We start from the raw sequence: 12723 nt of genomic DNA, 5'->3' as shown, positions 1-12723 counted from the left end.
AAAGGATGAATGAGAAACCAATTTTTCTCAGAAGCACTCTGTAAAGAACTTACCAGAAATATTCGTTCCAGTTGATCCTGAATGTCTTTCATTCCTGGAAAAGCAGCAACTCCTTGGATCATTTCGACAAAGATGCAGCCGACTCCCCTAAAGAGAAAAGAAAGAATTGTACAAAAACTCCACTATATCCTGGAAAATTAAATCTGGAATTAGGACGTCTACTCCTATAGAGAAACAATGAATAAATGACATTCTTAATGAGTACCAAGGGCTGTGCCACATAGACCTAGACGCTGCTTCTTTCCTTTCCCTCTCTGTCCAGTGCCCTGAAAGGTCTCTAATAGATGCAGCTACACTGGGCTCAGAAAACGGTGGCAGCCAATAACATATAATGCTCACAGCTCCATCCTATTTACAGGAAGTAGTCAAGAAACTCTTTGGCATGATACAGAAAGCCTCCAGTCTTTTTCAAATGTCCCTTTCCAACCCCATTTCACGAATTCTTAATATATTGTCCTCTCAAGCTGCCCAGGGGTTCTCCAACTTCTCTTTGCATCAAAAGCATCTGAGGGGAACTTTTAAAAACTGCAAATAATCTGAACACAAACCCCAGAGATCCTATTTCCATCAGCCTAAGTTGGATCCCAAGTGTTGACTCACGCTGCACAGGGGATTCAGGGAAGCTACACTGAGGACCTGAGGATCACTGGGCTAGACTGACCTGCCCACAGCCCCAGCACAGCTCCATACAGCTTGACTCAAACTGCTTCACGACCTACAACTCCATCCTTCTTCATTTACTTGCTCTTAATATATAAATTTGACCCAACTTCTATAATCTAATTTAAATGTCATTTCTTCCACAAAACCTTCCACGAACATTCCAGCAGACAGAAGAGCTCCCTTACTGAGTTTATTTTGTTAAGCTCTCATTCAATATATGAGCCATCTACTATGGTCATCTTCCCCTCCTAGCTCAGCAGGCTGTGCTCGAAGTCCTTGTCTAGTAAGACAGTCCAGCCAATCAGGAGGAGCCTGGCCTCCTAGACCACAGCGGCCTGCACCCAACCCAGCGGGAACAGCCAATCCACAGTATAGGCAGAGAGTCAGTCAGATACGTCTGCCGGGACTTCAACGAACAATCACTTGGGAGAGAGATGGAAAGAACCAGCATATGTCGATGGGATAAGTCATATCAATGACTAACAAGAATGGGTTTTTTGCAGATGAAGTCCCCTGAATTGACCTGGTTTCTGCCTTCCTAAGGCCTGGATATTCAGATAATCCATTGTTTTTGCTAGCACTCTCTGCCTTTTAGCAATTCTCCAAGATACACACACACACACACACACACACACACACACACGGTTTTACCTTGAATGGGTTTGTTTCCTGAAAGCATTCTGATGAAATCATGAACATACTGGCATACTTCTTCAATTGCAGTGCTCATATTCAACTTAGGGAGAGCAAAACCCTTGTGTCTAACTTACTTCTGATCCTTTAGAGGTTAAGGACAAGGGACTACATCTCTGTAACTGCCCCACTTGTTATCACAGTTGTATATAAACAATGTATTGAATTAAAAAAGTAACGCATTTGCAGAAATCTCTTCTCTGTTATAGCACATAATTACTATCCTAACTAAATACCAAAAGTAAACGAATCAAAATGACTAAAAACAAATAGATGTTTATATAAAATATCATAAAAGAGTTCCATTTAAATAACAAATAATTTTAAAATCAGTGTTCTAGGAAGATTGGGTTTAACACAAGTTGTCTTCATTTAAGATTTGAGTCACAACATACACTTTGACAATCATTTTATCGGCGCACTAAAAATGCAATGATATTCTTACAAATATTGGGGCTTCAGATGCCTGGTTAGGACTAAAGCTTCAATTTGGTGTCTTTCCAAATTCTTAAGTCAATAATTCTTTTTTAAGACTATTGACCTACATTTCTACTATCTTTTTTTTTTTTAATTCTTTTATTTATTTTAGAGAGAGAGAGCACGAGCAGGAGGGGTAGAGGGAGAATGAGAGAGAATCAGTAAGCAGACTCTGTGCTGAGCGTGTAGCCCGACATGGAGCTCCATTTCATGACCTGAAATCACAACCCGAGATTGGGACGTGAGTTGAAACCAAGAGTCGGATGCTCAACTGACCGTGCCACCCAGGTGCCCCCTATTGTCTTATTTACGTTTACATAAAATAGCTCAGATCTTCAACAGCTACCGACACCTTCCTTCCAACATTCAGAATATACTCTCCACTCAGTGTCATTTGGCTTTTGTCTTTCCCAGCAGAGGCTGCAACTAGGAGTGTGGAGACCCTTAGCACAAGCCCCAGCTGCCCCCACTGGGTATGCGGCCACGCTGGCAGCCAAGCTGGCGGGTGACGTAACCATTACACACACTCACAGATACGTTGTTACCACTTCTCTTGCTTGGTCCAGATCATCTCCGGACATGGTACTGAGAACGACTGAAAGATAAATCTATGCTGCAATTTCACTCAGTTAGAATACGATGATACAAACTTTCCATAGGCTTTCATCTGCTCGGCCGGCTAAGGGACATGGACTCTCGTTTCTAATAGATGTTTCTGATGACATCATTTTCCAAAGATGTGTGAGGGCATACTAATAAAGTGGACAGACTGGTATATAAAAGGCGATAGAATGCACAAGAAAACTAAAAAGTAGAAGTATCAAATGTATCAATATATTATAGCCTGGCAGAATACTTTATTACTGGAGTTGCCTTATTCCCACATAGCAATAAAAGCCCTTCAATTTAATACCAAGGGACTACTGCCTACTTTACTTTTTTCCCCCCCATTACCCTCTATTCCCCTGCACTCCCTCACTCTTGATAGATGAAGTCGACTGCCCTGTGGCTCACTGAGAGAGAATTCAATCACTTACGTTCTATACTTATGATATATAACCTTATTTCAGGAAATGTCTCCTTTAATTTGTTGCTTCTTTTGACAATTTGAATAATTATGTAATTATCAACCACAGAGCCTAAATTTTTCAAGAATAAGAACTGGTCACAAAGCTTACAATTAGAGCTGTCGCAGGATTCAGTGCGTTCAAGCTCACACAGGATTGGTTACCTCGTAAGATAATGTATGAAACACCTGCCCATGCTCACGTATCCTTCAGTTCTTCTAAACTCAAAACTTCCAAATTTAATTTATGCTGCAGATGTGTGATTTCTTCACCACAGTTCAAAATAAGATTTTAAGCAGAATTGATAATTCTTTTTTTTTAGAGGTTTATTTATTTATTTTATAGAGAGAGAGAGAGAGCAAGGTGCGGGGGTGGAGGGGGCAGAGGGAGAGGGAGAGAGAGAATCCCAAGTGCTTACCTGGCTGAGCCACCCAGGTGCCCCGGAATTGATAATTCTTTGTAATTATGATTATGGAGGGACAATGTTTTAAGGTTGAAGGTCAAACAATTTGGGTGTTCTTATTTTGAAAAAGTGTAGAAATTTGGGGCACCTGGGTGGCTCAGTTAGTCAAGCAGCTAACTCTTGACTTCAGCTCAGGCCATGATCTCAGGGTCCTGGGATTGAGTCCCGTGTCCAGCTCTGTGCTCAGCAGGGAGTCTGCTGGAGATTCTCTGTCTCCCCCTCCCCCTGCCCCTCCTCCCTACTTGCACGCACACTCTCTCTCTAAAATAAATAAATCTTTGGAAAAATATACAAAATTATGAATAAAAAATTGAGTACAAAAGTGAACTCTGAATGAGAAAATACATCACAAGAAATTGCAAATTTTTAGACGTAACAAATAGGACAAATAATATTAAATTCAGAAAAATAATGTAACATATTTATTAACCGACACACCTAATACTTTTCTTTCTACAATTCTGGCTGCATAATCTTTGATTACCTCTTCTGTAAGAATTCGAGAATATTTTCTACAAAGAGAATACAGAGATAACTTAGTCTTTCCTCTAGCACAATGATGACTTTCTTTTTTGATAATCTAATAGAAAAGCTTTTTTCTTTCAGCTTCTCTTCTGATTGGTACAGTCATGCAAACTTTTAGGACTGTCGTCAGGGGAAAACTATCAAGAAGGAGTTCAAGTATGTCTGTGTACTATAAACACAGTAATGCTAAAACATTCTACCAATTCCCATGATAAATATCAAAGGAACACAGAAGGACATGCTCAGCCCAGTGTGGAGAGTTTGGAAGCACTTGGACTCCTGAAGTCTAACGAGACTAGGAAAGTGGAACATGGTGCCTTAAGGGGTGATGTCACGGGAGTGGGAATGGGGCATTCCAGACAGAGAAAACAGGACCCTATACATGGGGAGTCTTGGGAGAGCCAAATTCTTTTATAATAAAGTGGAAGAGAGAGTTAAAAAGAGAGAAGTCCATACACTAGGCTAAGAACTTGGCCTTTTATTCCCAGGCTAGGTCTCAGTTTTTTCCCTGCATCCCAGGACTCACGATGGATGAAGGTCACTAAGTGAACATATAGGTGAAAAACCCCAATTACAGGCAGACCAGGAGATAAAATAGTCTCGAGGACAGAACCAATTCCAACCATTGGTCATAAAGCCACCTCTTTCCTTCCCATTCATGGCAGCAAATGGATGAGACTAGCAGTAGTATCAGCCTTCTCTCTACTGGGGGCATGGGGGCCACACACAATAATACACAGGGGTCCATAACCTGCAGACCAAATCCTGCCCAGTGTCTGTTTTTATAACCTATAAGCTAAGACTGGGTTTGACTTTTTTAAATGGTTGAAAAAAACCAAGAGATGAATATCTGATGACTTATGAACATCATATAAAATTCAAATTTCAGTGTTCATAAATAAGATTTTATTAGAGCCCAGCTGCACATTCATTTCCATGTTGTCTATGCTGCTTTCTTGTCCTCACAGCAGAGCTGAAGAGCTGCTACAGAGACCGTATGTCCTGAAAAGCCTGAAATACGTATGTTCTGGTCCTTTATAGACAAAGTTTGCCAAACCCTGCTCTATGTTACACTTGTATAAAAGCATACTTGGAAATAGAAGAAATCACCTTCATCAGTTATGGAGAAAAAAATAGAAGAAAATACATATTAAATACATAGGATTATTTGTGAATAAATCACTAATTGAAATGGGCTCTCAAAAATGATCCGGCTTTTCACTCTTTTCCTCAGCACTTTTCCTATGGTAGATATGCTTTAAGACTTTCCATGCATCTTCCCCCAAAATTAGTAGATTCTTAAAACTTGAAGATGGATATTTTGATCTTTAAGTATGTTTTTTAATCTTAAAGTATTTTTAACTAAGAAATAAACTGGGAGCACATGTGTAGGGTGACTTTTAATAACAGTGTTTATATGACCACTTCTATAAGGATTTCTTCTTGAGAGAGGGTTTGGTGAGTTGATCTGAATAATGGATTGGAGGGAAGGAGAATTTACTTTTATGAATTTTTTCCAGAAGTTTTTTTGTGTGTGTTTAGGCCAAATTTTATTGTGTGGAAGTACTACCTTTTATTTTTATAAATATTGGAAAAACTTACCTGATAAATGAAAATAAATATAATATAACTATAAAGTTGTGTTTGGAAATGATTACAAGTTATTTTCTTTCCATCTGTCCTCCCTCTACCCACATCTAACATCAGTGTGTCTGTGTTGGTAAGAGGAAATTAATTAGATTTTTATTAAAATTATAGCTTGAGCTTTTTTTCTACCTTAAAACTAAGAATGGAGACCTGTGCTCAGGAAGCCCCCACATGCTCGCCAATTTTGTATCTCACCTCTATCCATGAGCTTTCTTCAGTCCAGTCATGCGGCTCTGCTATCTGTTCCTGAAACACCCTGTCCTCCTCCCCATTTCACGATCTGCATATGAACTGCTGTTCCTCCTCCCAGAACACATTTTCCCTCACTCTGTGCGTGTGGAAGTGCTTCTTGTTAGTCTGGAGTCAGCTCAAACAGCTCCTTTCAGAAATGTCCTTCCCAGCCACCATATGTAAGGTGGGTTTCCTCTTACTGCCCAGGCTCCATGTTTCCCCTCCATCCCCTAGTTTGTTTCCTTCCTCACATTCAGAGGATATTCACTTGTCTTTGCTTTTTGGGGGTGTGTTTCCGCTGATCCTGGAAGACCAAGATCAGGGACAAAGTTGTGTTCACATCATCTTGTTCCCAGGGCAGAACAGAGTGTCAGCACATAGTAACGGCTCAAAAATATTGGTGACTGAACAAATCGAAAGCAATACAAGCCTCCCTCCCTCTCCCCCTACTACCAAGTAAGAGCTGAGCCGAGCAACCTGGTTTCAGAGCAGAGTATGGAGGCAGGGATGGGAGATGGATGATAACTTTACAATGGAGAGAGCTGGCAAACAAGACCCTAGCCATATGATCAAAGTTAACCTCACCAGTAATAAGTCATGCTGCTAGCATGTACCCTCGATGTGATGTGATAAGAAAATCCACTTCACCTCTGTGGTCTTTCTCCCTAAAACATTAGATTAACCCAAACTGAGGGACAGCCGCCTACAAAATGCCTCACTGGTACTTCTCAAAACTGCCAAGGTCATGAAAAACAAAGAAAGTCTGAGAAACTATCGTAACCCAGAGGAATCTAAGAACACATGACAACTACATGTAACATGCTATCCTGGATGGGATCCTAAAATACTAAAAAGAAATTAAGGAAAACTAATGAAATCAAAAAGAAGTTGTTTAGTTCACAGCAATGGAACACTGTGGGGGCCTCAGTTGAGACAAACAAACCATCTGTCCATACATAGCACACAGAGCAGTATAAGAGGTTAACAACAGGGGAAGCCAAGTGAGGAGGAAACAGGAATTCTCTATTGTCTTTAGTTTTTCTGTAAGTCTAAAACTATTGTAAAATTTAAGGTTTAGTATTAAAAAAAAATGAGAAGGACTGCATCTCCTTGGAACTGTATATAGTATTGGTCATTTTAAGCAGAGGAGCTGTACCATTCTGAGTTTTCACTATATGAGAGAAAAAGAACCTCTGTGCATTTCAATGAACTTTCCTTGGAAGCAGCAAGAGCCACCTAGAACTGTGGGCTAGATCGCAAGATGTCAGTAAAGGTTCGACCTGAAATAACTTGGGCAGCAAGTTAATTAGAGATGAATTTTGATATAAAGTATTTGAAAACTGATATGCACACTCTCTGGCAAAGGAATTCAAGATGAAAAGTTTATCTGAACTATTAAATTTGGGGCATTAGCAGGGAGTGTGAATGTAGAGAAAAAATGGCATTCTCAGAGAAGGGGCAAAAGCTTTTCTCCATCAGAGCAGGGAATGGCAAGCTCACCAGCACTTCTCTGGGGAGGCTTCCTGATCTCTCAGACTGGGTTAGGTCCCCTAACTCCAGCTTGTCATGATACTTTCCACAACTGTAATGTATTTACTTATAAGTGGACCAGCCACCATCACGGTTCTCAGAACCAGAATTCGGTCTCTTACTTTGAAAGACACAGCTCAAATGAGTCAAAGTGGTTTTGGCCGGATAGCAGCCCCCACCCCCACCAAACCTGAATGAAATCGGGTTAGTCAATATTGTCACCAGTTAAGATTCACTGTACCTGATTATTAAAATCCCACCGGGTAACTTTATATCCTTCAACAAAAACAGGGATTCAATAGACCCCTCAGCTCTTATCTGCATCTGACATATGGCCTTTCAAGTGGCGAATACTTCATTTTCTCATGAAGACATTAGTGTTACAAGATGTTAATTAGCCCAATAGATGATTATCTTACATGAAGAAATATAAAACAGGACTTGAGCTTACTATTTTTCTTCTCGGCATTAATCTTATTCTGGTCAGCAAAAAATAAAACATTGTCCTCCTTCTTTCCTAATTCTCAGGGGAACAGTTTAGGTGCAGTCCCAGGACACAACGCAGAAGGACTTATATGTTTTAAAATAGGGTGCAATCAAAATCTCAAAAAACAAACAAAACAAAACAAAAAATGAAAAAAAAAACCCTCTCCTAGATTTGAGCTTCTAACCCCATCCATGTATTATTAGCTAAGACTTGAGATTCCTTAGGATGGAAAGCTTTAAGCAGACGAGTGACAGTTCCATTCTCTAGTCGCAGAGCTTAACGACAGAGTCTGGGTGGGCGGAACATGGCACAACATCGCCAGTGACCTGCCCAGCTTACGCTACCACGAGGAGGGGTGACCTGTCCCTTCCATGCAGACTTCCATAACTGCACTTAGGAGGCCTCTACTCAAGTTCAGAGAATCATTTAGAACCATTCGGAACTAGCACCATTGTCAAAACATTTGGAAAGAGGGCTGAAGACAGAGTGTCAAGCGGCTTCCAGCAGGAAGAAAGCATATGAGAAGAACCATAACGCAGAGCAAATTAGTTCTTTTGCTTTTCTCTTCCAATATTCAGCTGGCACCAGAAATCTCCCCAAAGCCTATGTGTCAGTCAGTAAAAAAGCACCCGAAGTTTTGCTTCTCACCCTTTTTTGTGTACGCTAATCAGGTGGAGACCTTAGTAGAACACTGAATTCTGACTGACTAGGTCTGGGCTGAAGCCAGAGATCTTCCATTTCTTTCTTTCTTTTATTTATTATTGTTTATTTTTTCAGAGAGGGAAAGAAAGTGAGAGAGTGTGAGGAGTGGGGGGAGGAGCAGAGGAGAGGAGAGAGAGAATCTCAAGTAGGCTGCATACTCAGCACAGGGCCTGACTCGGGGCTGGATCCCATGACCCTGAGATCATGACCTGTGGTGAAATCAAGAGTCAGATACCCAACCAACTGAGCCACCCAGGCACCCTGAGATCTTGCATTTCTAACAAGCCTCCCAAAAGCAATGCAGATGCTGCTGGTCACAGGACCTGACACCAGAGGAACATGAATACAAAGGAATCTAGGTGATTCTGTTTTGAAAGGAGTTGTTGTGTTTTGTTTTGTTTTGTTTATCTTGGGTTAATTTTCTGAATGTGTATTAAGGCTCCAGCCAAAGGAACAACAAAGAAACAGCAGACTGGTGAAGTAAATTAGATTAAATGTTAAACACAATCTGAATTTTACACACTGTGATGCAATACTAACTCAGAAAGGTTCCATATTAATTAACCTAATAGGTAATTTTATTTAGCCATGGTTCACTGAAATGCACCATTATGCAATTAAAGCCAGTACGATCTTATGTGCCAAGGTGGCCGTTTATTTATCTCACTTTTCTCTGTTGGAATGTATATATTTGTAAAATGGACCAAAGAGTTTAATTCCCTAGGAGGTTAGCTTCTAAAAGATCAAAATTTAAAAAAAAATTTTTCTTTAACTTGTGAGAAAACTTATTACACGTAACAGACATGATCTTTTCATGTTGGCATCTGCAGTATTTGAAAAGTGAAAGATTAAAAAATTACACTCCACATGCCCTTGGTGACTATCGAAGGAATTGGATTGATTAAACTGTCACTCATCATTTACTGTGTGGGTTAGTGGTTCATTAGGCATAGATAGGCACGATATATCTTAGTCAAATACTTCTGTGGTGTACTTAGCTCTCAAGAAATGAAAACAAAACCCAACCAAACCTTAGACTGTGTGTAAAAGCTTATCTCAGAAAATATTCAACCCAAAACAACAGACCTTTTATGTAAGGGGGACGCTAAGATTCATTTTTCAAACTGAGAAACAACTTAAAAAGTTGTACTTACAAATTAAACATATCAGGACAAAAATTAAACAAAAGCAAAGAATGAAGGACAGAAAATGAATGTAGTTCGGTAAAGCCGAGGCCCAGGGTGCCCTGCTGCTAACCCAGAAGGAGGGAACAGATGGGTGAGTGGAAGCCGCCTTCTCAGCATCCACACCTGAAATAAGATTTAGGAGGAAGATCAAGAAGCCCACCCACCCTACAGCAGCAATGGCATTAATGCTCCTTATGTTACATACAATAATTCTTGCTCACATTTTAATATGCATATATCTAACTATGTATTTTAGTATATATGTTTCATTATATATATATTTTAGTACCTGTATATTTGTGTGTGTTTGTGTGTGTATGTGCCAAATCATATGGCAGAACTGTATTTCTGCTTTCTGGTCCAGTTACCTGAGCTAGACACTCGGGAATCCTCTGAAGCCCTTGCCTTTCCTATATTACTTTCATTCTATCATCAAGGTGCCATAACCCAACTATCCCTAAGTATTTCTTCATTTTGGTCTCCAACCACTTTTCCCCTCCCCCCGTTCCTTCCTTTCTCTCAACTGCTTCTTAAACTCCGTCCTTCTACTTTAGCCACAAATATCAAGGTAGGTTACTTTTGTCCATGGCATGGCCTATGTGTCCTTTAACCCAATTCTGTCAACTTTGAAAGACGGGTTTGACCTTTCAGCCCAAGTGATTACCGCTGGATGACATTTTCCTTGACCTCCCCGCCTCTCGTCAACTAACCACCAAGGTTAAGTTTATGACCTTCATCTCTGAGCTGCCGGTGTACTAACTGTATACCTGCAGTTTAGCTTATCACACCGACTTTCTCTCTGCCCTTGAAAGCCTGGATGGGTTTTTCTTCTCTTTGTAAGCTCCAGGACTGGATCTAAAGTTCGGTACAAAATAAGTGTTCAGGGGCACCTGGGTGGCTCAGTCGTTAGGTGTCTGCCTTTGGCTCAGGTCCTGGGATTGTGCCCTGCATCGGGATCCCTGCTCAGCGGGTAGCCTGCTTCTCCCTGTCCCACTCTCCCTGCTTGTGTTCCATTCCTCACTGTGTCTCTCTGTCGAATAAATAAAAAAAATATTTTAAAAAAATAGGTGTTCAATAAATATCCTTAAAATGAATGAATGAATGAATGGATTGCATAAGCTTGTCTGAGGAGTGCACATAAGAAACTGCAGTAGAGACAAGAACTTGATTTAGAACTATTATGAGTATCATATAAAATGCAAAAAAAAAATCAGTTCAGCAAAATATCTAAACCAAATTTCACCAAAATATCTAAACCCTAACTTCATTTGTAAGCTACTCTGAAGGAGTTCCAGCAGTCTCTATGGAAACCTCTGGTTTGGCAGTACAATTTCCTTGAATGCTAAAATCTAGAGCTGGAGGAATTTTAAAGAGTGTCTAAGATAATGTTTTGATTTTTGCATGTAAGGAAATTGTACTACATGTTTAAATGTCTTAGTTTCAGTCCCAGAACCTGAAAAGGTGATTCTGAATCCTGGGCCAGTGATCTCTCTGTGATACCAGGCTGCCTCTCCCTAGTTAGATGTCTGGTGAGATGAAAAAAAGAAGAAACAGAGATGGCAAATTGGTTCTCATTACTGATGACACAAATGCTAATGAGGGTAAAAATAAAACAAAATCAAATCTTCAAAATTAAGGTGCGGACAGAGAAAACAATAAAACTATCCTCAAAAACTGAAGTCTATCATTGTTTGCTCAGTGCAAATAAGATTGTTGTGGACGTTTAAAAATGTTTGAAAATTCAAAACCAACTCCCACAGATAATGAAGACCCCAGAGATAAAATGTTAAAACAACAGCTACCAGTTATATAGATAAGTGGGACTATTCGGACCAGGAACATCTTAGACACTAGTCACAATTAACACAAAAACATAAACAGGTAAGGCCCTTACTGAGGGCGACGGTAAGGAAAAAAAGTGGAAGCCTCAAAATATTCCATTAGATAGCAAAAAAAAATAGTGTTTCTTGTACTACGGAACAATACAGGAAGAAAGAAGTCCCATCTGATTAGTCATTTAAAATGCTACCAGTGAAAGCACTTCTCCAAGGAGTAGCTGTAGACCACGCAGGACAAGAGAAAACAAATTAATAAGCTTTGCACATCTTTAATTTCTGTTTATATGACAGCTGATGCAGAACAAGGAAGTTATAAGACTTCTCCCTGCAAATGTATTAATCCTCCTGTAATAATGTGAAATGAGGAATCAGGAAAAAAAATTGTTCATTAGTCATTCTCTGAAAGATCAAAGCAAATGACATACTCAAATCTTTTTAGACAAGCCATATTTGCACATCACGAAGAGAAATCGCTGCTGAAACCTCCATGTAAATTACTCTATCATTCTGTGGGGAGAATTCTGAACTTCAGTCTGAAGGGTTTTTGGTTACTATGTTTAGTTCCAGTCATCACGTGGCAGAGCTGGACTCTGATGGACTATGGTTAAGAATGTTGGCGTGGGTACTCCTAAGATATATGACTGCACAGGTGCTATGTGACAGTAAAATATTTGACAACCATCTGGTATTTTAGATAATATATGGAAGACCTGAGGGCAAAGAGCCTTCCATCGGAAATCCACACTGTCCATTTTTTTTGTGAAGTCTGTGGGTTTTGTGGAATATTCTCGAAGATGTGCCCTGGAATTTGGCTAGGCAGACTATAAAGTATTGGTAGCACCAGTGGGTGCTGCTTGAGATCAAGGACCAGGTCTTTTTCATGCTTGAATCCCTGGATATTCTGTACCGTTTTGTTGAATAAATAAACAAATGAATAAAGATACTCCTACTGTGCAAGGGAGATCTTTGCGGGAAGGAGGCTGCCCTAGGATTCCAGGGGGTTTGTTTTGTTTTGTGTCCCCTGTGCCACCACCAACCAGCTAATATGGGCAACATAACCAAGGACCTTCAGATGTGGAGGGCAGGGGAAGGGGTTAAATTAGCCATAAAATAACAATATAACAAAAATATGAATTAATTTCACTGGGTTGCT

General features: G+C 40.0%; 1 protein-coding gene across 1 annotated transcript in view; it reads right to left on the bottom strand.

The window, feature by feature from the left end:
- Positions 1-12723, bottom strand: part of CDK14 (cyclin dependent kinase 14) — a 582239-nt gene that overhangs the window by 214220 nt on the left and 355296 nt on the right. The window contains exon 10 of the mRNA XM_080818397.1: positions 54-147. Within this exon, the coding sequence (XP_080674523.1) occupies positions 54-147 (94 nt within the window). The remainder of the gene's footprint in view (positions 1-53; positions 148-12723) is intronic.

This window comes from Martes martes, assembly GCF_963455335.1.
Source record: "Martes martes genome assembly, chromosome: 11".
NCBI classification, from domain to species: domain Eukaryota; kingdom Metazoa; phylum Chordata; class Mammalia; order Carnivora; family Mustelidae; genus Martes; species Martes martes.
This window is presented reverse-complemented; position numbering and strand designations above follow the sequence as displayed.